Source organism: Neodiprion virginianus, chromosome 4 (assembly GCF_021901495.1).
Source record: "Neodiprion virginianus isolate iyNeoVirg1 chromosome 4, iyNeoVirg1.1, whole genome shotgun sequence".
NCBI lineage: Eukaryota > Metazoa > Arthropoda > Insecta > Hymenoptera > Diprionidae > Neodiprion > Neodiprion virginianus.
In genome coordinates, this window is record NC_060880.1 from 2,737,452 (window position 1) to 2,765,287 (window position 27,836).

At 38.0% G+C, this 27,836-nt stretch overlaps 4 protein-coding genes across 16 annotated transcripts; 2 read left to right on the forward strand and 2 right to left on the reverse strand.

Annotated features, from left to right (window-relative positions):
* Positions 1-358: 358 nt before the first annotated feature.
* Positions 359-6,032, reverse strand: LOC124303385 (lutropin-choriogonadotropic hormone receptor). Of its 3 annotated transcripts, XM_046760515.1 has the most exons (14): positions 4,790-6,032; positions 4,207-4,458; positions 4,022-4,096; positions 3,880-3,954; positions 3,635-3,712; positions 3,460-3,531; positions 3,285-3,353; positions 3,105-3,173; positions 2,871-2,945; positions 2,584-2,794; positions 2,208-2,471; positions 1,914-2,121; positions 1,252-1,477; positions 359-1,180 (listed from the first exon to the last, which is right to left on the reverse strand). In XM_046760515.1, the coding sequence occupies exons 1-14, from the start codon at positions 4,825-4,827 to the stop codon at positions 595-597; spliced, it is 2,298 nt and encodes a 765-aa protein (XP_046616471.1). In that variant the 5' UTR covers positions 4,828-6,032; the 3' UTR covers positions 359-594. The 3 variants fall into 3 exon arrangements, with proteins under 3 accessions (XP_046616471.1, XP_046616470.1, XP_046616469.1); XM_046760514.1 differs by lacking the exon at positions 4,790-6,032 and having other exon boundaries at positions 2,223-2,471; positions 4,207-4,609; XM_046760513.1 differs by lacking the exon at positions 4,790-6,032 and having other exon boundaries at positions 4,207-4,607.
* A 52-nt stretch (positions 6,033-6,084) lies between these two features.
* LOC124303393 (dual specificity protein phosphatase 23-like) lies at positions 6,085-7,036 on the forward strand. Of its 3 annotated transcripts, none has more exons than XM_046760535.1 (3): positions 6,085-6,316; positions 6,393-6,622; positions 6,839-7,036. In XM_046760535.1, the coding sequence occupies exons 1-3, from the start codon at positions 6,262-6,264 to the stop codon at positions 7,034-7,036; spliced, it is 483 nt and encodes a 160-aa protein (XP_046616491.1). In that variant the 5' UTR covers positions 6,085-6,261. The 3 variants fall into 3 exon arrangements, with proteins under 3 accessions (XP_046616491.1, XP_046616492.1, XP_046616493.1); XM_046760536.1 differs by having other exon boundaries at positions 6,845-7,036; XM_046760537.1 differs by having other exon boundaries at positions 6,411-6,622.
* A 103-nt stretch (positions 7,037-7,139) lies between these two features.
* Positions 7,140-27,747, reverse strand: LOC124303386 (transcription factor IIIB 90 kDa subunit). 3 transcript variants are annotated; one of them, XM_046760518.1, is made up of 17 exons: positions 27,532-27,747; positions 26,710-26,920; positions 26,402-26,486; positions 26,179-26,315; positions 25,894-25,998; positions 10,917-11,066; positions 10,467-10,560; positions 10,259-10,391; positions 9,920-10,016; positions 9,541-9,726; positions 9,297-9,385; positions 9,081-9,213; positions 8,779-8,886; positions 8,507-8,696; positions 8,159-8,370; positions 7,875-8,023; positions 7,140-7,748 (listed from the first exon to the last, which is right to left on the reverse strand). In XM_046760518.1, exons 2-16 carry the CDS (start codon positions 26,918-26,920, stop codon positions 7,887-7,889), a joined length of 2,067 nt encoding a protein of 688 aa, XP_046616474.1. In that variant the 5' UTR covers positions 27,532-27,747; the 3' UTR covers positions 7,140-7,748; positions 7,875-7,886. The 3 variants fall into 3 exon arrangements, with proteins under 3 accessions (XP_046616474.1, XP_046616473.1, XP_046616475.1); XM_046760517.1 differs by having other exon boundaries at positions 7,865-8,023; positions 27,532-27,745; XM_046760519.1 differs by lacking the exon at positions 10,917-11,066 and having other exon boundaries at positions 7,865-8,023; positions 27,532-27,745.
* LOC124303388 (BTB/POZ domain-containing protein 6) lies at positions 12,826-25,793 on the forward strand. Of its 7 annotated transcripts, none has more exons than XM_046760522.1 (8): positions 12,826-13,037; positions 15,714-16,323; positions 19,898-20,179; positions 20,295-20,442; positions 20,597-20,813; positions 22,621-22,807; positions 23,117-23,295; positions 24,131-25,793. In XM_046760522.1, exons 2-8 carry the CDS (start codon positions 16,041-16,043, stop codon positions 24,593-24,595), a joined length of 1,761 nt encoding a protein of 586 aa, XP_046616478.1. In that variant the 5' UTR covers positions 12,826-13,037; positions 15,714-16,040; the 3' UTR covers positions 24,596-25,793. The 7 variants fall into 7 exon arrangements, with proteins under 7 accessions (XP_046616478.1, XP_046616480.1, XP_046616479.1 ...); XM_046760524.1 differs by lacking the exon at positions 12,826-13,037 and adding an exon at positions 13,282-13,299; XM_046760523.1 differs by lacking the exon at positions 12,826-13,037 and adding an exon at positions 14,559-15,013.
* Positions 27,748-27,836: the final 89 nt, after the last annotated feature.

Consider the following 27,836-nt stretch of genomic DNA (forward strand, 5'->3'; position numbering starts at 1 on the left):
TATCGGCGAGCAGCCTTTTATTTTATCGTTAGTCGTAAGATTTTGCTTTCATAGAGGCCGATATACATTTGAACAGTGCTGTAAAAATAGTTATGTAGATTTTTCATTCTTATTTCTCTGCAAAAATACTGGTGTAACGGGTCGGTTCGCGTATGCGGATGCACCGCGTAGGTAATCCATAGACCAAGGTAATCAACATGCGGTAAATCCGCCTGTGTGTAGGCATTTCACGTTACTTTTTAAGCCTAACATTTGTTGCCTGTTCACAGGAGGATTTACTATTCTCCGTTCTGTCTGGTGCGCATACAAAAGAAAAAAACCGTGAACGAAAATGTATACAACGAAAACATGTGTTTTTTAATTTACATACAATATACATAGCTGTAGTAATCCATTATCGTTAAATATTGGTATATCAACGAAAACAGATAGAAATTGGAGAAGGTGGGAGGAGCACGAATAATAAATAAATATACTCAGGCATCGCATTTGCGTTACACATAATTAACTAGGTATTCAATCAAATAATTCTAAGATCTTGCAGTAAGCTGAGACAAACGACTTGTGCCGTATATCGACAATTACCAACGGTTTTTACTTTTCGACTTTGTTAGGTATAATATGATTACCATTTTGCATCGTCGAGCTGTTGCTAGAATTTTTTTGCGTATCGTTCGGTGCGCTATTGTCCCTTGTATTGGGATTGCCTCGACGATTCGTCAACGGCAATCCGAACGCTGCAAAATTGTACTGCGCCGCCCTGCTTTTGCACATACCGCACTGTGTAAGAAGTGCGAAAAAGTCACGTCGATACTGATGCGTGAGGAAGGCGTAAAGGTAAGGATTTACGCAACTGTTGAACGGATAAAAAAATACGACGAGGATCTTTATATAAATCGGCGCGATTACTGGTTCGCGGGAAATAAGCGTGGTAAAACTAAAGAAGGCTATCGGTGCCCAGCAGGCAAAGTCGGCGAATATTAGAATGGCCATCCTTCTGGCAATGGTCGCATCCGAATGATCCATCGACGTCACCGAGGTACGTCGGCCAACCCTTATTGACGAGTACATCAAACCGTAACAAGCTACGATCATTACGAAGGCAATAACAGTGAAGGCGAACAGTATTATAAGATACAAGAGATCGATCGTGTTCATGTGCTCGAGGGGCAGGCATATGCTGTGAAAATGAATTATAAATATAATTGACATGATGAGAAATTTATGCAGGTTTCAGCTGGAATAGCTTACCTTGTTGTTGAGTATCTGGAAACTCCGAAGATGGGAAGGAGTGCCATAATACAAGCGTAAGACCAGCCGGCGGCCATGATTTTCACGCAAGTCCTCAATCTGAGTCGCCGGTTCAGTATCGCGAAGTTAATCGTGTACCACCTCTCCATTGTTATTACTGTCAATGTGAATATACTTAATTCCGTAGAAAATACAGCCAGGAACCCAGCGATTTGACAGCCTAGTCCTGCAGGGGGAAATATCATAATTGAAAAATTAGATGCCTTTTGGTATGCGGTGCAACTGTATTCGAAATCAGGGTATCACGTACGTAGGTTCCTAGTCTTTGATAACACAGGTCAGCAAAAGTACATTTTTATTTGTTAGTACCTGTGCAGATAAATAAATTTCGATTTTATATATTTCAGATCCATTGTGAAATGGTAAAATGAACAAACTTTTCGCATTTGATGATTACTAAATCAGAAGAAAATGAAACGCGTTTTATGTTGACGAATATTACATATCCTTAATACGATAATAATACATGGCAGCCTACAAGCGATGTAAAAATGTTTCTAATTTCCAAATAATTACGTCAATTACAAATATATACATGCATAATATTCTAATAAACTTATAATTCGGCAGTTTTACATATAAGAATATGAATAGACTCTTACCTTTTTGCCAGTCGATTGCGTAATTAAAATACGCACCAATGCTGCGCGCATCGCTGTCGGCGATGAGGATTAAATATAACCCCATACAGAGATCGGCGAAAGAGAGATTGCACATGAGGAACTTTGGCACGGTCATCTGAATTTTTGCTATCAAGACAACCAGGACAGCAAAGTTTCCAACAATAGCTAGGATCGCCACAAGCCATATCTACACAGGTGAGAAGAAAATGATGGTTCGGTATAGAGTGCAGTTTAAGCAAATTAGCCTATAACAATGCATCGAGTGATGATTACCGCTACTCTAAGTACCCAGTTGCCCATAATGTCTTCACACGGGTTAAACGCATCGGGCTTCGGACTGCATTCAACGTTTCTGGAAAACTCTTGGAACTTTGGGCAATCGCTGGTGATTGAAGTAGAAGTAGGTGTGGCGTAGGGTGGTTTCCAGTTTTCATTTTCGGACGGGTTGAAATTTGAAGATCGACGAGAACGAGTGTCCGAGTTTTCATGGCTCGGCGATGCCTCCTGGCATTTTTTATTATGTTCTTCCATGTCCTCCTGTATAAGTAAATATGACGCTCTTGCAAGAGTATACTTTCCGACAATACCCTCGAGAGTACCTGAAGATCGCATTTTTATACGATATTTTCCGTACCAATAACTGACTTACCTGGTATTTTTTATACACGCCCGGATCCTGCAGTTCGGGATACGAAAAAGCGCAGCAGTGATAAGGATAGGTCAGTTTCGCCGTAGTAATGCTTGTAAACGTGATTACCGAGGGAAAGGTCTCGAGGTTTTTCGTATGTTCAATCGTTAGGGATTGGATGTTTTCCAGGCCGTTGGTCGGCAGCGCGTTTATTGATGTCTCTGACAAATCCCTGACAATTTATTTTCAACTTTTTAACCCTATTGGATTCTTGTACGTACAACAGTAATATATGATCATCTACTTACAATTCTTTTAAACCTTCGAGTCCGACGAACGCATCCTCGGCAATATTTTTCAACGCTCTATTTCCCTTGAGACGCCTTCAATGAGTACCAAAAATAATTGATGATATAGTTTGTGCGAGCAAGTACATCGGATTTGTCGGCATCAAGCGCGTAATTAAAAGGTGAGTAAGATAATATCGCCTTTCGATAATATCATGATTCTTTACGGGTTTTTTCTTAAGAATGAATACTTACAAAGTTTTTATTCGAGATCCTTGGAAAGCCTTATTTTCCACAGAAGAGATTTCGTTGTATTCGAGTATCCTGCAACAGAATCGGTGAACTCGGTTTTTACCTTATTCAAACCAATCTCAGAATACAATTACATACCTAAATTCGGTTTAGCTTAATCTAGGGCAATACAAAATTACTTACAATAGATTAATTCCAACATTTGTGCACCGGGTCGCGTTAATGACTTGTATAGCGTTGTGCGCGAAATTCCTAAAATGTGCCAATCAAATTTTTACACACGTACAGTACAAATGAGCCTTGGAATGAAAAAGTGTCAAGTTTCTATGAACAAATGTACGATACCATACATACTTACACAGAACTTAATATACTGTTTGTCAAGGTCCCAAGATACGGCAGAGTGCGCAAACCACTACGCGTAATTGTTCTATAGGATCAAAAAACGTTGGACCCATTACATGTAAACGAATATTGGTATCAGACATACAGTTATATTTGATAAATAATTGAAATTGTAAACGTATATTTACATCATCGTCAAATTAGGAAGTTTTTCCTGGAATACCTTGTCGTCGATCGTAATCAGGTTTGGGGCATCTGAGACATATCTGTAACAATACGAGCGAAGAAATGAATGTTTTACTTTAAATCGAACTCAACATACATGCTATTTAAATAAATATTCCACTCCAAATGCATTTTTTTCTATTCAGTCACCCGTATACATAGCATTTATAGATTATTTCAATATCAAAAAGCTCGGAAATATACTTGCATCGTGTGTAACTCATCGGCGTTCCGGAAAACTCCAGGTTCAAACCGATGGAAGCGATGTACGCTTTCTAAGCGTCTGAAATAATGATCATTAGTCACGTTAGTAAAATAACATCTCCTGTTTATATATCGCCCGTACTTACATTTGCTTCAGACCGCTGATGTAGTTAGTCAAATTGTCCTTTCTCAACACTTCTATTACGTGATTTTTCAGGATTCTGAAAGCCAAAGTAGAAAATGACGAATCGAAAATAGACACTTTTTATTTCAACTATGAGCCGTATAAATATATAAGTCACATAAATGCGGCAATTGTGCGTATAAATACATTTCTGTTATGTTGCAAGTGGAAATGGGAAGGACGGTAATCTGATCGTCATCTTGAAAGATACAAGCTTCCTCGGTGCGGTTTTCATGACGTAGGGCTGATTCCGATACCAAATGTAGTTTTGGAATAGGCAGACCTAATCGTTCGTAATCGAATTTGGACAAATTCAATTTCACGGGCGTTTTGTTTTCTCCAATGGATGTAACTGCGATGGTCCACATCAACAACAGAATAAGATGGTGGAGGACACAGCTGAAGTGCCATAGACAAACCAGATTATTACACACTAACATTGCAAGCGATGAAATGGATCGGAACATCCTTAATATTTTACAGGATTTATGATTACACACACGACGTCATCAGCCGTTTTCATTAAAATGCTGTGTACATCGAAATTATGTGAAATGAAAAAAAAAAAATTAATCTGAAACTTCTCGAATGCTGATATAAAGGTCACTTAAATTGCTATTTCGCTATGCGCTCCGATAAAATGAAGAAATTTTATACACTACAAAATATTAGATTCGGACATTACGTGTGTCACTTTAGTTATTTATTATTAATACTATACGTAGCATACCTTAACATTACTGGCGTGTATGTTACCATGCTGACCATCAAGTACAGATTGATCTTGACTCGGTGGATCGTGACACTATAATTATCATCTACTGTTGTACCCTCACTAACGAATTAATTAACTATGCTCCGTCCGAGTGTACATCTCTCCTGGGCGTCACTCAATGGCGTATGTATCTTTACACGCCACATGGTGTGTTATCGAAAATATATACCAAGACGTAGTTTCCTGACCACAACTTTATATTCCTTTTCCTTATTCTTGGTAACACGTGACATGTATATATTTATTTAACAGTGTAAAAATTAAATGAAAAATGTTTTGTAATTGTTATACTGACGAATCGTTGTCCAGAGTTAGAAAAATTATAGGTACAAATATATTCAACGCAATATTGTCCACAATTTCTCTGTAGAGTAGGAAATTTATTTCACAGTCGGTGTTAACACGCAATGGAAGCAGTTCCTTACCACAGCACCGGAACAGTCTCGACTCACGCTTAGTTATATGGAATTCCATCTATTTATATTAAATATCGAGTTATCGCTATGTGTTCTCACATTCATACTTTGTTACTGTGTCGTAGTTGCTCTTACTGCTACTAAACATGCATGTATATGTACGTATATCATGTATGCGATAACGTACTATCGGGCATTTTTCCTTTCAACACGGTACTTCGTCACTCCAAAAAAATGTTAATGTACCACACACAACAGACGCATTCTTTGGAACTCGACCAAATCCAATCGAGAGACTGGACTACCGTAACTGCGTTGTGGATGGTAATCCTTTGAGGCTGAATCAATCGATTACCGTTAATTATCGGATCCAGAGAAGAATAACTGTGTACACGAAGTTATCAAATGTAGCTTATCGTCCACAGCTGTTCCAGTGACCTTTCAACTTGCTGTTGAAATATTTTAGGCATTACAGATATGCAAAACTCTATTAGTCCGACGTGCGCCTGCACTTTTTACCGTGCTTTTTTCTCACAACCTTCCGAAATCGGTTGAAAACAGTGCCCATGGTCTGGCTCATTACCTGAAAATGTACAGACATCAATGGATGGATAAAATTAATGAATTATCGTAGCCACTTTGCCGCAAGGCAGCAAATCCTATTTTAAAGCTCTAATCTACGCATTGGAGTCGAATGCATATACATGTATGACACCAACATAAGTTATGCGGACTTCTAGTAGCACCATATATTTTTAGCTCTGCGAACCTGCGGGAACCTATTCTAGAATTTCGATGTGAGCGATCAGCCTCGCGTTCAGTCCGTACGCATCACTGCGTACTGAATAGATATGCAAACGCGTCCGTCGGAGGATTATTCAATACAGTCGTTACCGTTTGTAGAAAAATTCCAACGAAATGTGATGAAATGTATCATCGACCAAATCAATGTTTTCCTTGCGTTGTATGTACATACATAATACGGATGAAATATTAGCGTACAGACTTTGAATGAGTAGAGACGACGTTTCTCACGCCCCGTTCAATTTCTCCTGGGTTGTACCGGGTGAGTAAGACATCGTTCAACTTCCGCACTCCCATTCGAAACAACATATGATATCATGCTGCCTGCACGTGTCCAGGTAAACTTGCTTGTACAGGATGGCCCCAAACTCAAGAGAATATACAGTTCCTGGCGGATAAAGGCATCACGCATTTGGTTACTTTAAGCCGTGAAAGGAGACCCCCGTTTGAAGCTATTCCGATTGGCATGAATTGGACGGAAATTCCAATAGAAGAATTCGAAGCGCCCACCTTGGCGGAAGTTGATAGATTTATGGATATTTGCCGAAGAGCTGAGGTCGACGGCGGCGTGAGTATAAGTTCCGAAAGTATCCTTCTGATCTCACAGTGCTTATAGAATGCACTAATAATGCTTCGCAACTTTTAATGTTAAGCTCTTGCAGCTTTGAGATGATTAATCTTGTCGTAGTCGATGATCCTTCGAATGAGCAGGACGTACTCGCGGCTTGAGAATGTGATATCTTTTCTTTGATAAGTAGGGTTTCCACTAAGACCGAATTACAAGTTGCAGGTAGTCTGTGTGCATTGTTATCACGGTCGAGGTCGAACAGGTCTGATGGCTGCCTGTTACTTGGTTAAATTTCAAGATCTTGCACCTGAACGTGCCATTACGAATTTGAGAATGATGCGTCCCGGTAGCATTGAAACCTACGCTCAGGAACGTTTTGTCATAAAATACCACGACGCCTTACGACGCGAGTAGAAATATTAGTTTTGCCTTAAATGATATAAAAGAGCAGCCTGAAAATGGATCAGATTATTCAAGGATGTCGAAATAGTCATGTACGAGTTGGAGAAGAAGAGTGTAAAATATGAACAATGGTACATTACTCTTTATTTTCTCATTCATTTACCATTCATGTGCCACCGTTTTCCATACACTGTTGGCTAGCACATATTTGCTGAAAACATTGAAATACTTGTCGAAATAACTGTGAATATCACGAAAATCAGTCCGATTTCCATCGTTAAATACCGTACCTCCCGTTTTGAATTCGCTTTGAATTCGTTGAGATGATAGGTATGAATTCAACTTACATAACGAAAGTTGACCGAATAAATGCATAATTCTTCACCATCTAGACGTATCAAGAAACCGAGTAAATGTCCACAAATTACAATTATTCACCGACTGGGAATTTGACGTGGTTGTCACGCGTTGTGATGTTGTTCTCCACCTTTCGAACGGTCTGTACAACATTGAATTTTACCAGCCCACTACAGCAATGAGCATTGGAAAAATTCATTAGTCTCAACTTCAGATAATCAGGCCCGACGCTGTTAACGATACACTAATGTCGATTAACCCAATGTAGCGCATGTAAGGCGTGAGATTATTTGCCGAGAGCTCACGTTCATTTTGCGTCAAGATTCATCCATCCTCGGCCTGACGTAGCTCATCAGACGTGCGAACTCTAAAAATGTCCATAAGTAAAAGTATCTGATAACGAAGTCAAAAAGTTATTCTGTAAATTCACGTGACGCTGTCACGTACCGTGATTACATATTTTATATGTATCAAAAGTCTTACGTGTCCGCACTCTGAAAAAAATTCAATAATCCTCATCTTCGTAGCCGTATCCGTAATCGTCATCACCGGTATACCGACCCAGCATCTGGCCGACAGACAACTCATCCGCCTCGGCATCTACGTCGGCTTCCTCGTCCACGTAATCCTCATTTTCCCCGACTGGATAGATAAAATATTCCAAATTAATCAAAGTATTGCTAATTTGTTAGTGTCATGTAACACACATCAATTGCTACCATATTGAATTTTATATTTATGCAACAATGGCACGCAGATCGGAATAAAGAGAATTACCAGCATCTGAGGTGAGTTCAGGCCCGACTGGTGTCGAGGGCAAGGCTACCTCAACCTTTGACGGCTCATCCTGAGTGACAATTTCCGTATCGGTAAGCGGAAGCCCAACCTGGACCATTTTCCGCGCACGTTTTGCGTTGACTTTTGGACCTTGAAACTTTCGCGGTTGTATTCCGACCGATTCTTCGACCTTAACACTCGGTGTTTTGTTTCTATAAATACGATATGTATAATATTGCAAATTTATATAGAATAATGGTCATTGTTAGAATGGGTGGTAATAATAGAGTAACATTTGCATAAGGAATTGTGCGGTCGGCAAAAGGATGAGTATCGAAAATTACGTACGCCCGACTAGGACTGAAAGTTTGACAAGAATCTTGAGCCGAGGGCGAAGCGGGTACAGGTAAAATCTCTGAATCGTTGCACTGCTCGCCAGTCGTCTGTGCCGGTATCACGGTGCTCAAGCTCTTAAGTACCTCGTAGTTTATCTTTGAAGATATCCGCTTTTCTTGTAGCATTTTTTCGATTGCTTCACCTGTAAAACACAGTTTAGACGCATGAAGTAATTGACAAATATGAGTCGATTAAAAGCACTGCAGTGTGTGGCATAAATTTACCCGCACTATTTGCTGGTCCCTGATTCTTCTGCTTACGCGGAGCTGTTCGTCTGCGCTTTTTTTCCGGTTTCCCTTCCTCCTTCTCCTTCTGACGCTTCTCTTCCTTTTCTATCATACAAATTACCGATTAAACTTCAGTAGCCATTCAACTCTAAGTTCGTTGGTCTCTCGCATTCTCTTCGAACAGGTATACGGTAATCGTATAGTGAGCATTGTCCAAAATTTGGGGATTGCAACTGAGCACAAATATGTAAGTAGGTATACCCCAGACTTGATTTTCTGATAATCCGTTTCTTTATTACCTTTTTGCTGTTCAAGGTACTCCGCGTTCACCTTATTCCACAATGTCCCTTTATATCGCGACTCTTTTTCAGACATAATGTAGCTATCCAATTCGTCATCGTCGATGCCTGACATGTCAATTTCCAGTGAACCCTGAATCGGTAAATCCACGAATCGTATAAGAGCCATTACTCGTAAGGATTCAGAAATTGTGTTATACGATACCTCGAACTCACGTTTTCGTAAATCGAGACGTCCTTTTCTTTCGGGGCGTTGCTTCTGTCGTCCAACGAAGATGCTAATCCCATGGAAGCAATGTCTGGGCCTAAGAATTTTTTTTTAACAATATATAATCTGTTGACCGGAAATGGTGCGAATTACCAATAATCGTAATTAATATATACCCGGAACTGCATCCGGATATGCTTGATTTTGCATAATTATTTCAAACCTGTTTTGAATCAAGGCAAGCAATCTTACCCAAGCCCATGGCCAAATACTCCGAAGAACGAGGAACTGCACCGGAATCGACGATGGGTGGAGGATCGTCGTGATCTTCAGCAGCGTTTCCGGAACTCTCGACCATCCCAGTCAAGCAGTCCTGTATAATGTTCAAATTGCTCTCTCTTATAAACCTGTCAGCGTCTAGTTCTTCTGGATTTGACGCTGAAGAATAAAAATACCGGAGGTTAAGTTTTAACATGCAATTTAAACAGTGAATTGCAACTGTTACCATATTACAATGATTCATATTGTTATTAATGTTGAGAACGGAAAGTAGTCGGAAAAATACAGGATAAGAGTACGATTAGAAATAAAAATAAAGGGGTATAAAGCTGAAACATATCTATCACATTACCATCTTTCTTTCGTCTTGCTTTCCCAGATTTCTGTTCCTCCAGCTGCTTGTCAATTTCGGATTGGAGCTCGTTGAACTCGTTGGACATTTTTTCCAACTAGATGAAATATCAACAGAATAAATCGTCAACGATAATAGTAACGATTATGATAATAATAGTGATCATTGGAGTAAAGAACGTTTTGAAAAAATTCTGGATATCATGAAAATCGACGTATACACGAAGTATTCATGTCAAGAAGTGAATGCGAGAAAGATGGAACGAAGTGCAAAGGAATTTTTCAGATCGACAACTGGAATCATATATTAATCCGATGTGTAAATTTAAGGTGACGATACCTTCTGTAGACGTTCCCGGTCCTTTTTCCTAGCCGCTTTGAAGGCGGGTGGATCCTGTTCTTCCTCCAGGTCGACCGTCATGAATTCTTCAAGTGTCAAAGCACTGGATGGAGTATCTCCGAATTCTATCAGCCTGCAGTAATAAACATAAGAATTATACCTACAATATTACAGGCGGTTAAACGTACGTGGGTTGTATAAAATTTACCTTTTTCGTAACGTCGACTCGTGTACTTTGACAATTTTTATAATGTCACCCGGGGATCTATTGAACTCGTGGAGTCGTGCAGCCATAAGCAGTGCTGTAATTCAAGGATTAATAAAAAAAAAAAGTTTTAAAAGATGAAAAAATTCTTAGTTGACTTGTGAACAAACCAAAGTGGAATAAATAAACCGCAAAATATGATCAAACAGTAAAACGAGAAAACTCGATGACCCCGAACTTTGTTCCCCCACGATTACTGAACACGTATCAAAGGTCTGAAATATTCTGAAGGCTGCCGGAAGTCTGAGCCTGACTTGGTACTAAATATACATGGCTAAGCACTGTACCATGCAATTTAACGTAATGTAAGCAGTGATGATGCAAAGGTGTGCATCATGCACACAGTCCCACACAGGTATAATTTAGGAAGATGAGGAAGTCCCTTGAACTTACCGGCGCCGCATAAACCGGAAGGTCTCCGACCGCTGTGAATACTATCTCTTTTCATCCTTTGCACGACTCTGAGTGCCGTCATCGAAACCTCGTGACTTTTTTCGCCAAACTCAAGTTTATTTGCAAACCGCATGATGTAGAGGCAAGGATCTAAAATATAAGGACGTTCGAATATATGATGTACATAAAATGCATGAAGATGATAAGGCTGCAAATAAACTTGTAAGTGATAAATTGTTTAGTACGCAATTTCCTTCATATCTCATTGGCAAACATTCGATTACTGCGGAGCTCTGTCGCCTTCTACATATAATCACAAATTAATAATCCATAAATAATAATAAAACATAAATCCATTCTCAGGACAGGCGGATGATGGAAGTAACAGATAGGAAAGATCGAACGCTTCGATTTCGTGGGTTTTGATTCGTGTGGGCGAGTGGATGAATTTCAAATTTTAACGCGTTCTTGGTCATTCTATACTACAACGTAAGTAGAACACAGTGAATTACTGAAAGTGAAGGCGCGGACTTTCGCTATGGCACTAACAGATCTCGGACGAAAGTTTATTATAAACTCTTATCTTTTGCCAACTATAAGCATGCTAATACACCGGCTATTATAGGCACAGATATTTAAAGTGTGGAAATCTTAATTTACATTCCTGCGCAGAGTGCAATATTATTGCATAAATAAATTTCATTTGTTACACTTACTACAATATCCTCGTAAAATCGGTATCGTTACGAATAACGATTTAAAATATTATTACCATTACCAAAAAACGTGTTAAAAATATTTTATAAAAATTCCAACATGTTAAATACGGTTGTTCGATTGACTAAATTTTTTTTCACCCGAATAATGTCTTGATTAACGTCGAGTTCTCATCGCAGTAGCATCAAATTATCGAAATACATAGTTAAAAAAATATATCGTACGAGTGACCATAATTAAAAAGAATAACGAAGCATGGCAGTTTTTTTTTCATTACAGCTAGAAAACTCATTTGCATTTTTTATCCTCAATAAAATTTTCCGATAATAAGACAAATATAAACGTTAATTTTCTTCACCTTGCACTGTTATTATAGATCGGATGAATTCATTTGGCAACCAATAATAAATGCATACCTATGCATGTACGATGACTTTCAATGATAATTAGGCAACGTAAATATCCCCCCCCCCCCCCCCCCCCGACAAACTTTTATATATAAGAGGTACATATTTATAAGTTGTCGACCAATCGATGTGAAAGTAAATTTTGTCTTATACGTTTATATCTTCCGTTTAGCAACAAAGGACAAACCGAGCAAGGTTTATTGAATTTAATACATATATATATATATATATATAATATATACACAGGAGAGAGCCAAACTTTTTGTAATATACAAGAAAATGAATTTCCATTAAATGTTATTATACCTCACGAGATATAAGCTATAATGGTACCTATTACAATTTTACGCATTGCCAGTCGAAATCTCTCCTCTCACATTTCATCATCGGTTGAACGAGTATATGTATATACATATAAGTATAGGTATTTATTACGCTCGGCAGACGTCGGATTTTCCGCGGCAAAAAAACGACAGAATACGACATTGTTTACAATAATGTTGTCACTGTTGAGACACGTGACCATAAGTGATTAGCGAGTACAACGATTGGGGAGGGGGTCGGGAGGGGGCAAAGAGGGGGCAAGTAGTCGAGGGAAGGGTGGCAAATAAAGAGAAAGATGAAAAAGGAGAGAGATAGATAAATAGAGAGATAGATAGAGAGAGAGAGAGAGATGGCGAGAGAAGGAGGGAGGAGATGAAAAGGCAGAAAAAACTAGTGGAAGGTGGGGAGAAAATCCCGAAGACCTCGGTAAAGGCTTGGGGGTATCAGGGCAGCGGTTGGTAGCGGCATAGTGTAAAGACGTGTAAAAGTGTTGCCGGAGCCAAAGAACGCGGCGGTGTGGGCAAACTAGTGTCAACTCGCGGTGATTTCGTAGCAAGGAATAAATTACACGGATACATGAAGTTTACGGGGCCAACAGTATGCGAAACATTATTTAAACTGCGGATAAGTTTACCTAGAGTTTTTATTTTCTAACAACGAAAGTGCAAACAAAGTAATTGTTACTGTTTTATTTGCTTTTCTTTATTTATTTATATATTTATTTTTTTCTGGTGCTCAGTGAACGTGATACGTGTGTGTGTGTGTGTGTGTGTGTATATATATTTTATTATGTTTTTTTACATCGTCGTTTAAAATTTTCACCATGCGATAATGGAGAATAGGAATTTTTTATAATTCAAACTATTGAAGTAACAAAAACCGATTGGACAGGTTTTGTGTCTGATTTATTATGATGCGATAAGTATTATATAATGGTACAGATTGTGCGACTGTATCAGAAATGATAATATATGGTATAATAACTCTGACTGTTAAACGAGAATATGATGCGATAGGTGTACTTGCTATAATATGATATCAATGATGTACGATGTAAAGGCGAAAGCACATTGCACGTAGATTACACTTATATGCACTCGTTAACAATGTGCCTCGGTTTCTTTATCTTTCTGCGTTATACATATAATATATATGTAAGCAATCGTGAGTTGGGTTAGAGAGGGTCAGCCTATTATTTTGTCGAATGGAATCTTCAGCAGCGAACCTTTGATCATTCATACTGTAACGATGTTATGCTTTGCGCATAAATACGCCAGTGTAATATTTTTTTTTTATAAGCGTATACAACATTGCATCGTATTTTGTGTGTTATAGTCGTGTTGATGGAAATTCTTTGAGTTGATGCCGACGAGACGCAAAAAAAAAAAAGAAACAAAAAAAAATAAATAAATAAAACCTGAAAACTTAGAAAGCTTAGAATCAAATTGAGTTTCAACGAATTATAAAATGCCGCCTGATTTTATTTTAAATGAATTTCGCAACGTGGATCAACTATATCGATTAGTTTCTTATGAAACGTACAGTAAACGACGTTCGTGTATTTTTGATTTTATTGAGAATTTTTACCTAGCAACAACAGTCTTGCGGAATTTTTTTTTTTTACATTTTTCGTCTCAACCGGTCCAAACACACTAAATTATTTTTCAAAATTTCAATACGTTGTTTTCAGTTTTAAACCCAAAATGCCCTATATATCGCGTAATACAGATGAAATACGACAGTTGAATTTTTAGCAATAACATATCGAAGGAATATTGGTTGGAATTTTTTTTTTCTTTTTTCCATACGCGAAATCTAATCAAAATACTGCTTTCAACACCATGATTCAACGGAAAACCTTGACCGACGGAGTGACGTACAAGTTAGGCTGGCCGATCGCCTTGAAATTCAATTATCCTTCATACCGATGCGATTTATGAATAAAGTTCGCTTCTTATCTGTTGAGTAAAAACTTGACGAAGCTGTTTAAATATTATCAGTAGACGAATCTTTTTTCATGGATACTTCGTTATATACTGATATTCGTGAAAAACAACCGTATATAGGTATAATAATTATACTCATTTTACCGCGCATTATTATAGACCGTATGATTGTTTTCATGAATTCGACGTCAATAACATGAGGATAATAACAATCATCCTCATTGCCATCACGATGAAGTAAAATAAGAACAAACGATGGAAGAAAAGAATTGAAACAAAGAATGAGAGAAAAGTCATCCTCCAATACGCAAAACGTGACTCCGAGATGAGGCTGAAGTTAGTAACGTTAACGGAACGAAACATTGGGGGAGAAAAATTAATACTTTGCATATTTATAGTGACTTTGAAGTAGCTAAGTTTTTGAGAATGTGAATAAGTTTTATCTTATTATGTTTTACAGCATTTCGGACACCCGTGGAATTGTGAAGTAACGATTTTTCCGAAAAATAAATCATTGCAATAACGTTACTAACTTCAGCGTCGTACTACGAGGAGGGGGGGGAAAGCGAAGATTCCGCGAAACAATGTTGCGCAATTTATTCACGATCAGAAACTGAGAGACGCGCATTGCCGAGGCCAAAAACAATATTATTATCACCGTCGTCACTCGACGTTCGCCGAACACTATGGGAATGATGAAAAGGTACGAGCGGGTATTATAGCCGTGTTACATTTGAAAGGCGACGTGAATTTTCAAATGTGTTTGTTCGTTGTAGGTTTTTCCACAATATTAAGGAATCCCCATTAACTTAATTAGAAAGGAGACAAAATCGATTTATAATTACTTGTCAAAAGATGAGAATAAAATGTTTCAGCTGTTATAGAGTTCCACGAACTGATAAAATTACTAACAATAAATATAACGTTCGATTGGAGAAAGGATATAGCAGTGTTTAATGTCGCGTATTATTTGAAACCCTGATTCGTATACAGGGATAAGGATTGCCTATGAAAGAATAAAAACGTACAATATATCGTGAAGAAAACCCATTTACCGACAGCGCAGTAAGCTTCTTAAATTAAATGCAAGTCCAAGTTTGCGAAAAACGAATCAAATCAGACAACAAAATCGCAAACCAAGGTGTCGCGAGGTTCAAGTGGGGAGGGAGGGCCGCCGGCAACGTTAGGGAAAGGTGGCTGTGCCGTCACGGTGTTGCAACACTAAACTGCATACCTTGTACACGTGAATGTGTATACAGTTACATACATACGTACCTACAGCTGGTAACATTGTTAAGCAATGGAAGAAAAAAATTTTATAATTATACCTATATTCTGATATAGTAATGTCAAATTTCATACACGACGAGATGACTGCAATTGTATTTTATACTTGATTATAGATAAAGACTGTGCTCGGTGAAGAGATCGGAAACTTGTGATAATAATGAAAGAGGTGAGTTTTCGTTTAACCGTTAGACAATTGAGAAGCGAATAAAATCGTCAAACAACTGTTGCATTATCGCAAGCGAGAGTAACAATGAAACGTGAAAACGATCCCTTGCCGATCGGTAGCGTAGGAAACTGCGATTCTACGATTTTCTGCGAATGATGCGACAAGAAAGAAAGAAAAATCACCCTGAGGTGGCTGGATGATAAAAGTAAGAACGTGAATAATTGAGTAAAAAGGAAGAAAAAGCAGGCGAGAGGGCGAACGGAGGCTACTTGATATGAAAATGTTGGTGCGCGACGTCGTGAGTGAGATCAGTTCGCGTATCGGACTGGGAATAGTTCCTGGATGCGAGCAGAACGGCCTCCACAGAGGAATAGCAAATTTGGCGGCTCTGATCCTCGAAGAGGAGGAAACATCCGGGTCCCCGGATGAAAGAAGATTCCAACTGGAGTCGGCAACGATTGAAGAAAATCACGCGATAGTCGGTGCCGAAGACAGGATACCCATGGTCAGCCAAAACTACGGAAGTCTTCGTAGAAGGGGCCTAAATAGACGCGGAGGTAAAAGTTGAAAAATTTAAGAAGGCTGGAGTTATTAACGTTAACGTAACGAAACGTCATGGAAAAAAACAGTTGTTATACAATTTTAGGACGACTTTTACGGAGTTGATCTTTCGAAATGTGAACCGGTTTTCTTTGTTATTATTTATTAGCTGAATTTGAGGACATTCTAAAGTTCGAACTGCACACGCATCGTTAAAGTAACGTTACTAACTTTAGTCTCATAAAATTTCATCCTATGCTTACGTGTAACAATCATAGATCATGGTACACAGGCGCTTTTGAAGAAGCAACAAATTCTCTGTCAAGGTATATGTACAGTATTTTATACACCTTAAGAGATCGTGCAACAACAAATTGTAGACGCTATAATTATTACAGAACGCTTTCGAACCGATTTAATGTCTGACAAGTACAATGAAACCCTGGGACCAAGGTAACCGAGCATCTATATCACGAGACGCGGTCAATTTGGACATTGAGCTAAAAATAATCGATTCATCGATTAATCGAGTCCAACAAAGTTATCGAACACGTTTCCATTCGATCGGTAAAAATGACATAAATCGATACTGTACTGCGTCGTTCATGGGAGTGAAAGACAAAAACAATCGAGTCGGTCGATTAATCGAGTTTGAAAAATAATCGATTATACTCGATTGATCGGGAAATAGTAATCGATTATTTTTGGTAATTCTTGTGATACGCATACAAAGCGCATCCACGCACGACCGGTATTCTCGTATTTAACCTTTCTCTGTCGAGCACTCCACGTGCGCCCGTGGCACGTCTGCAGACAGAACATGATTACACGTTACGTAACCGCTTGGGACATACCTGTAATGCGCATATATAGGTATAACGCACTGAGGTGAAAAACGAATGAAACGATATTATGTGTGCAGAGGTATTACAATGTGGCGTGAGCCAAAGAGAACGCTGCACGTGGTTTATCCGCCACTGACAATTATTGCGTATACTATACTGTACTACAGTAATTGCAAATGGGGTCGATTGAGGTGTAGATTTCACGGTTATGATGTGAGGCATAATTTTCATTTGCACTTTTTTCTTGTGTTTTTATTATTTCTGTTTTGTCTTCGTTGGTTTTGAACCAACAGGTGAACGTGAGGAAACTGCATTTGTATGAATATTTGTAAAAAAATTGATATCGACTTTTTTTTTTAAAAAAAGAAGTACATTTGCACTTTATGCACGAGCATCTTAAGAGTGGAATTCTGCGCATTTTCGATGCGAAGATAAACTATACGACGAGACTGATGTGCGCATGTGTGTGATGGTACTATAAGGTACATACAAAGGGAGAGGTTCCGAGTAGCGAACTGGCGGAGATCGAAAAACGGAGTTGCGCACTTTGAATTATAGGTGTATTATATCGACCGTTGGCGCCTGCGGCAGGACGGGTTGTCTAGTTGGTTTGTCGCCAGTTCAACAGTCTAGAATAGCCCTCGAGTTTGTACAAACCGTTTTCACGTTGAATGTTTCATTGGGGTATATGATAATACAGATAAATACGAAAGACTAAAGTACAAGGATACTGTACAGATTATTTAAAGAAGTTTCGACAAAATGGCGATGTCTAATTTATATTCAAAAATTGCTCCAAAACCGGTGAAACGTTTCCAGGATAACATATCCGTAACACAAACAAATGCCTGGGTGAACGGTGAGTGCCGCACATACATCACATACCTCTAACTGGTGTAAAATAAGCAAGTAGTAAATGACGGTCGTGTTGATCACAGAATTCTAGCAAGTAACGATTTTTTCACAGTTTACGAATTTGTTTAAACGTAATCAAAAATATCGGAATCAACTGATTCCGTTCTGGTTCACGCCAAACGCGATGCGTAATAACTTACGCTTACGCACACATATTTGTGCAAGCTCCGTATTGCGTCGGACCGCAAAACACCGATGCAAGGAGGGTTGCCTCGGTACCGGCTGAACCACAGCGATCTTAATCACTCTCAAATTTGAAACGTTATTCTAATGATGCATCTTTGGCAAAAGTCGTTACATGTTGCAACATTAGGATTACTTTAGATTTGGTAAACTGTTAATACAGCATAAACAAACCTAGATTTTGTAAATTTCAATTTCTTCAGGGGGTATTCTAAAGGTGCAGAATAGTAATTTTTCTCTCAACGTTTTGGTACATTAACGTTACTGCTTCAGCCGAGTCGATTCGAAACCTCAGTTTCTCTTTTACCGACCGATACAACTTAATAGCATTGCCGGTTAGGGGTACTGACGTGACGTTACATTTATGCTCCGTATTATTCACGGCTCCCGCAAAGAATCGTTCAGCAGCGGTTCCCTAATGCGTGACGCACGCACAAACACACGCATGCCCCTTTCGTCTGGTTAATGATGTCACGAAACGCGTTGGTGTGTGAAGCGGTACTGATGGCGGCGACCGACGGCGATTTCAGTGTTTTCTAATTCCCCCGTACGACCGACCGACTCTCTTCTGTCGATTCGAGTGTATAACGACCAGCAGATTTCTCATTTCTTTCGCAACACGATGTCGTTTTCAAAAACGTACGAATACAGCAACTGCTGGACATACTAAAGTAATAAATAAATATAAAAATAGAAAAAAAAAAAAAAGATATCGGCAAGAACGTATACAAAATAATGTATACTGACGGTAATTATAAAATTTCCTTCCACTACGTTCGTAATCGAAGGGAGTAGGCAGTGTTTGTTTATTTATTTATTTATTTTTTTTCGATATAAACTCCGTCAATCATCATTTTGCATTACTTCCTGTTTTCAACTCTCTGTTTGTGCATGTCGTTTCAGATAGATCTCGCATACTACCGCTGTTTGTATAGTTCACTTTTCGGGTATTAATTTCCTTCTTTACACGGGATATAATTCTAAATTTCTACTGTACCATGTATTATAACCTTAATCTAGCACAACTGGTTGTGTACAGTGTATATGCGTTGTTCGTTCCATCGGTTCGCTCGATCGCTTCCAGGAACTTGTGACAGAAGAGCAAAAAAAACTCTACGCCTTCAGAGTTGGTTATTTAACCATCTAAATACCTATCGCTTCATCGAGCAGTCCACGTTTACATAATTAATGAGCGAAATATGACGTGACAAACTGCTACTGTACTAGGTTTAGAATTGATTACCATTGAATATGGAACTCCGACCTGTCCATGACCCACAGTTTGCCTTTGTACAATTCACTGACTCGTAAAATTACAGGATTACACCTCACAAGTTTTCTTTCGTTCTGTTTTTGTTTCTCTAACTTTCACCTTTTCACTCCTCGCTACAATAAATTTGGCACTTGGTTGCAAATCACTACTTGAGTACAACGATCCGTATCCACTGACATGTATTACAAAGGACTGTTTGGAATCAGGGAAATACCAAGTAAATATTAGAAGTATGAGTAATTCAATGTCGAATAATGTTGCGCCGAAATTACCAACTAAATTTGTTAGCAACAAGTTACACTGAGAATTCCGAACTAATGATCGAGGTATAGCATCGGCACAATTACGTCTACTTTTTCCTATATTGTGTTTCAGCCGAGTCGCCAAACAATGTGTCAGGCTCTCCGCCGTCAGTCAGCCCTCTATCGTCTTCGGTGATATTGCAGCGCGAAGGTGCTATCACGCAGCCAGCGAGCACCCCAGCTTCGCCTTTATCCTCTCTTTCTTCCCAAATAACGCAACTAAATCTTCCATCACCGGAAGACTGTACCCAAGATCCGAATTGGCAAGCGACAAAGTCAAGCGTGCGTGAACGCAATGCTGCCATGTTCAACAACCATCTTATGGCAGATGTACAGTTCATTGTTGGAAGTCCGGGTAAATATACAGTTTCATCTCATTGGCACGGATAGCTGATTCAGAGTAATTTTGAAAATTAAGGGTCGCAAAAAGTAAGGAAAGATGGTGTATTGTGACCTGACGACTGTTTCAGGACACACTCAACCCATACCAGCCCACAAATATGTATTAGCCACGGGAAGTTCCGTATTCTATGCCATGTTTTACGGAGGTTTGGCAGAAAATAAAAAAGATATCGAAGTACCTGATGTGGAACCTGCAGCGTTTCTCACTCTACTGAAGTAAGCACAATGAATAATAAACAACTCGATAACTAAATGAGCATATATCTTGTCAGAATAACATCAAACTGTTTTGATGCTTCTGATAAGGAAAATACCGAGTCGTGCAATAACGAGAAATTTTGAAATGCAATGGGGATAAATATTTTTCAAGGTACATGTACTGCGACGAGATTCAACTGGAGGCAGACACAGTCCTGGCTACTTTGTATGTAGCAAAGAAGTACATTGTCCCCCACCTGGCACGAGCGTGTGTCAATTATTTAGAAACCAGTTTAACCGCCAAGAATGCCTGCCTTCTGTTGAGCCAGTCGCGACTATTCGAAGAGCCAGACCTTATGCAACGCTGCTGGGAAGTTATTGACGCTCAAGTAAGTGAGAATCAGCGGGTTCTGGGATCTCTCCGCTTAAGCGAAAGCGACACCAATAGCTCTGCGGACGATAAAACGAGTTCAGACAACCGATGTGTTTATCGAACTTTTAGTTTCAGCGACGGTGATAATATTTTTCCCAGAAGTCGTTTCGTTGATTTACAGAGTCAGAATGTTTATAAGAATTATAAGCTGAATTCCAGTAATGGATTTTACCAAAGTAATAGGTTTCAAATCGTTCCATACTCGCTTTGTCTTTCAGAAAGTGATTGTTCACCTCCTGAAACGAAATTAAACTATCATCATCCAATATTTTCGCTCAGCCGAACTAGAAGTGAACCATATTTTCCAGATAACAGATTAGGCATTGAAGTCACAGAGAATGTAACTTATCAAGACATCTATGCCGACGATTATGAAAGTAACGAAAATAATATCAATCTGGATGCGTGCTGCAATAATGATTGCGACGACTATTCTAGACATACATAAAAAAATTTGTTCAACTACTTCCACATAGAATGTTGCAAAGTTTTTTTTTCTTTTCGACGATCACATTTCATATATTGCTAATGCCGACAGTGTGATCGTTTTATAAAAATCTCTAAGCGTCAAGTTGAAGATTTTAAACTCAATTTCACTGTACTGAATTGGGTTATATCATTATTGTTACCACAATGCCGATTGGCTGGTGTATATGAACACCCTTCTGGAGACTCTATCAACCCGTTTTTCAAGTTATAGTTGACACCATAAAAGTTGGCCAGTTCAAATAGCTAATAGGCATACGCAGCTTATACGTAGATTGAATAAAATTGAACTGAATCAGTGTTGATTAAGAAATTGTGGTACGTTAAGTGTAAATTTGTTGCTCAAAGGTAAATAATACTGTCGATACTGGCAAAGTATATAGACATAGTTATACATATCCAATGAATTGTTATTGAATTAGAGAAGAATTTTGCGCGGACAAAAAGCACAGTGTTGGTTATTCGTTACATTGCTAATATGTATTGCCATAGCCGTCATCAGATGCACACAACGACATAACCAAAGATTATAATGTCCCTTTTCGTACTTGTATCGACTTATATCAGTATGCAAGAGAGAACCGACCAATATGCAACAAAGCTTACTGTTATATTGTATACTGTAGTTAAATATTCAATATATATACATATTGAATATCACTGCCTTGATATGACAAATGAGAATAAATGAATATTGACAAGTTAATTGCCACTTATTATATATGTATATTGTATCTCGTATTCGTGTGCAACAGAGAATCGCGGCACGACAGTCACCTGAGCAACAAGAATCGAATCTTGTATTTTTCGATTTTATCTGGCTGAATCTGTTATGGTGAAAATCTTGATTTTTATTTTTTTTTTTACCGAAGACTTCTAAGTTCTGTATCATTTGCGTTCATCGGCCCAATAATTAACTATGTCTCATCGGTTTAATTCTGCGATATTTACTTTCATTTCTTGTACCGATTTTGTAATCTTAGCAAAGAAATTTAAGACTCATACGAAACTTTAATTCTAATAGGGAAAACCGAAATCTCGAGAAGCGTGCACGAACTGTGCACGAATAATTTTTACGATCAAAATTTATTCCAACCATTGATATTTTGGTATTTTACTACTTCGGTATTGTTGTTATCAGCTAATTTTCACAATGCAATATTTTTCAGTAAAGTCATTAAAATACCAAATGCTCCTAGTATTGACGAAACAAAATATATGATTCGAATGACACAACATGCAATTTTTGAGACATTCCAACAATAATTTGCCTGCAGGCAGAAATGGCCCTGAGGTCGGACGGGTTTGTGGATATAGACATCCACACCCTCGAGTCTGTCCTCTCTCGAGAGACCCTAAACTGCAAGGAGACCCACCTATGGGATGCAGCTCTCAGATGGGCCTCCGCCGAATGCGCTCGCCGTGAACTAGAGGCTACACCCGCCAATCAGAGACGGTTGTTAGGTGAGTTTTATTCCTATTTTTTTTTCAGCCTCTCATCAAATGTACGTACATCTACAGTATGACGGAACGGTGATTACAATAATTTTAAGCACCACAAATATATTATTGTCAAAGTGATAATGATTGATCGTGTTTTCGGCCATTACTTGGCTCACGAATTGCATGAAACTTTTCTGAAACGTTCCATCGCACATCAATACTATGTGTTATGAGCAAATAATTGTTGTTTCTTTTTTTTTTTTTTTTTTTTTTCCCCACCTTGCAAAGACCTTTAGCTACGGATGTAAAACTTTTATTTCTTTCTTCTAGGACCTGCCTTAAATTTAATAAGACTCCCGGCTATGAGCTTAGAGGAGTTTGCTAATGGCGTAGCACAAACTGGGATTCTAAACCCACAGGAAACAATAGACATTTTTCTCCATTTCACTGCAAGTAGCAAGCCACAACTTTGTTACCCAATCAAACCTCGACAAGGGCTGAAGACTCAGGTGAATCACAACGTTTTTGGTTTTTGTCCCTAATCTATTTCATGATTTTTTATCAATACTATATTCTCTATTAGTGTTCGCAGATCATATAATTTGCTGGTAGCTGTTACTACTTGTCAGAGAATTTCAAGCGTACCTGTTTTTTTTTTTTTTAACTTGATATTCTTCCGTTTTCAATTTCTGTATTTCACTTACCACCAAACTTTACCTAACGCCACTCAATTGGCCCTTTTATGAATTTGAGAACAAAGTTGGAACGATATGAAGTACATTTTTTTTTCTATGATTGATACTAAACTTGTCAAATGTCTTCAATGCTGCAGACTAACAATTTTTCATTGGTTGTAGACAATTGATATTACCTAGAAGCAATATATTAACTTTAATAATTATTTGCCCCCAACTGCCACTAACATCTCTAAAAATCATAAATTGAAGTTGGACGTTACAGAGAAGTCTGAATTTTTGTTTGCCTGCTATGCACGCTATCATTATCGCTATTAATATTTTCCTTCGAATCTACTCGCACCCCAATACATGTATAAAGATACTATCAAGAAAACGATAGAATGTTCAAACCGACCTTTGCTGAAAATAATCGATATCATTTCAGAGATTAAGAGCGCTGTGGTTTTCGATTAAATAAATCATTTTAAAATTATAAGAAACTTTCGAATTTTCACATCTTTAAAGCGATAAAAAATTGAATAAAATTCTCTCGCTGCTAAAATCGATACACCCCGAGTTCTATCACTAACAAATATTCGCTCTTATCCTTCTTATATGCCTGACGAATGTAAACGCTATCAAAACACCAATTATTATCTCTTTTCAGGTCTGCCACAGGTTTCAGTCGTGTGCATACAGATCTAATCAATGGCGCTACAGAGGGAGATGCGATTCGATTCAGTTTAGCGTCGATAAGCGAATTTTTGTTGTTGGTTTTGGTTTATACGGAAGTTCATCAGGAGCGGCTGACTATAACGTTAAAATAGAATTGAAAAGATTGGGCCGTGTGTTATCAGAAAATAATACGAAATTCTTTTCCGACGGTTCGAGCAATACTTTTCACGTGTACTTCGAAAATCCTATTCAAATAGAACCTGAGTGTTTTTATACCGCAAGCGCAATATTGGACGGTGGTGAACTGAGCTACTTTGGTCAAGAAGGGATGTCGGAAGCAACCATTGGCAGTGTTAATTTTCAATTCCAATGCAGCTCAGAAAGTACAAATGGGACTGGAGTTCAGGGAGGTCAAATTCCTGAACTTATATTTTATGGACCCCCTACGGATGATTGACGCAACTTTATCCCAGAGACAATGGTGTAATTACCCGTTGCAATAACTATCAATAATGTTTCTCACTAATGGTTTTACCGCTCCCATTTCCTATTGACACTGCGCTGAGGGGAGCTGTTGAATATCGGACATTGATATTACATCCCATATTTATTATGTATAAAAGTTATTCTCACTTTACTTATTGCAGTGAAAATAACAATTATGAGTAAAATTATAATTACACATGGAGATAGACCACCGCTAAGATAATATTATCCCAGATTTAGTTTTCGTCACTTTTATAAAGTGTAAAATAGTGTAGCTTGTTAGGAAATATCATTCTCACGATTTCATTGTTAAATTTAAAATATTAAATACTGGAGAAAAAAAATGTTATTTTATCGAATTCTTTATTCACGGCAACTGTATCAAATAATATTATCAACTTGTAATTTCAAATGTGAAATAGAAGAGAACAGAGAAAATTTCAATTTTTCTTCACCTTTTAAGCAACGCACAAGTCATGACAAAAACTATGCTCCTGATTTAGTGTTTTATAACTTTATTCTGAATAAGTTTGTATATGTATATATATACTATATGTATATACATACACACACATATATATATATACTATATGTATATATACACACATATCTATACATATGTATATATATATCGATGATTCAGTGGTGACAATTTTAATACAATTTTTATTAAATTCGGCACCTAAGCCAAAGTCGGAAAATAGTCAGCACTTACTTGTATAACTATATACTTGAAGTACAACCACTAACATTCATTGTGATAGTCAGCTTAAGATTGCACCAGGCTATGATATCTTGTCTCGAATAAGATGTAAAAACTATTCACTTTGAACACGTTGTATCGAAGGTTGTAAAATTTCTTACGCAACAAGTGCGAAATCTTCATAGAATTTGACATGTATGAGATATTATAAACTACTAGCCTATTAATAGAAGAGAGGAGAAAAAAGAAAAAATTAAACCCCGTAGATCTCTGTATGAGAAGAATATATAGTTACGTTTTATACGTATCAGCACCTAGGCTGCAGGCACTTTCTTATACTATTCAAATATTGTTGGAATAATGAGTTATATTGTTAGATCTGCTTCTGCCATTTCACGTGTATAGAAATTTATCATTTCTAATATGTAAATTGTTATTTCATACTATAAACACATAAAATATTAAACCCGATGTATCGTTATTCCTATATTTTTTCCCATTTCCATCCAACACATGATAATCATCGAATATAAAAATAAACTATAATGAGATAAGATCAAACTTACCCATTGAAGGAATGTTGATGCATAACGCCTGAGTGAATCTCAAATATGTCCGTCCCAATTCGTAAACGCAAATTTGTAGTACATCGCTAATATCAATTAACATATCTAAATCTGTTATTAAGGAAAAAGATTTTTTCATATAGCAGAAAAGTTTCTAGAAATAATTTTTAATCATAATAAAATTCACGAGTATCAAATATTTAGATATTCTCAACATTTCGAATGAGTTTACGCAACTATTCTGCACGGATCATACTTATGATAGGTTTGTTCTGAAAAGGATACGTGCTGTTCCCTCGGTGCGACATGTAATGTAAACGCAAGCTGCATGATTGTGTTCCTGTTTCCGACCCCTGGTTAAATGACGACTCAATGCCATTTTATAAAAATTTACAGCAGTGTCGACGCAGTGTTGATTTAACCTAGGTATTGGATAAAGTCGTCACAGATTCATTCAAAGTATATGAATGTATCGATTAGATACTTATTTGCACAAAAATATTCTCACCTTAGCTGAGTACAGAGATTTGTTATGCCTTTCCTCGCATTTTGTATAGTGACTTCCCGAGATTCTTTACCGCTCACATGGTAGGCTACAATTGGCGATAGAATTGCGTTAAACTGTGAGTGTTTATAACGAGATGACAGAATTACTTAAAATTTGTCACTAATTTCACAAGATCACAGGTACGTATCTTCTTAGTTATACACTCGTAATATTGATTAACAGCTCAGTGATATGCATAGCTGAATCTCGGACGAGTGTATTCGCCTGATTCAAGTAACCACGAAAGTAGGCATAATATTTAGGCATACCTGCACCAAAACTTGTTGCACCGCCGGCACTGTCGCTGGCTACAAACTGGGCAAGCATAATATTCCCAGTCGCAGTTTCCTCGAAAGCTGTTTCGCTGACTATCAGCTGATCCTCGAGGACAGAACCACATTGTGTACAAACTGCGTCTCCGCGTGCTGGATCGGTTTCTATATCCGTAGATCCGCAATTGCGGCACTTGCTGCCCGACATCTGAAACAAAACAACACTGTGATTATTAACAGTTCTCTGGTTAAAATATTATCGACACTTTTACCAAATTTGATATTTGATGTTTATTTAACCAGTAAAGTAAAGTTACACCTGTAAGTAAAATCACAAAGTTAATCATACAGGGATAAATAGGATTATAGGGATTATAAGGCACATAATAATATCTATATTATTATAAATGTCAGGTCTCTTTCTCCGATGTCTGTCGGTTCATCATAATTGGTCTTTTTTACGATAATTTTTGGTATTCTTTTCAGCTGAGGTTTCTTATGTCAATAATTAAATACAATAAATGGGAATTTTTCTCGTAAAGAAATCAATTCCAAATGTACGATGAAGTGAAAAATTCAACGAAGCATTGACGTTGCTGTCAAACAAATCAGAATTACAGCTGCGGGGTCAGTTTGGCGCATTGATGAAAATGCAAAATATCAAGACAAATGGAAGTAAATGTGACAGAATTGTAAGGATCGCAATGTCAAATTCATGCTAATTACGGGCATGTACAATTAAGCTTAAACATTCATTGGCAGCTAACCTACAATACAAATAACTGCCTTTGGGTACATTATTATTGTGCAAAAGCTAACCTTGAATTAGTGTCGTGCGTTTGTCCGTTTATAGGTACGAGTGACGCTCGTTGACGCTGTGGATAATCGTTATATTATGAAACCAAAGTGGTGCAGCGAAAGAATCACCGCACGAAGAATTCCGCTGTTGTTATCCGACGAAGCAGTATCACTTCTTGTATATCCACTCTACGGTGCTGCGATACTCACACTGACTCGCAATCGCAACTCTTACGATAAAATCGACGGTTCAAATCGGCGTTGCCAACCGCCGAAGCGAAATCCGACCGAAAATCCATGGAGTGGACGGGGCGTTGGACGGAGGT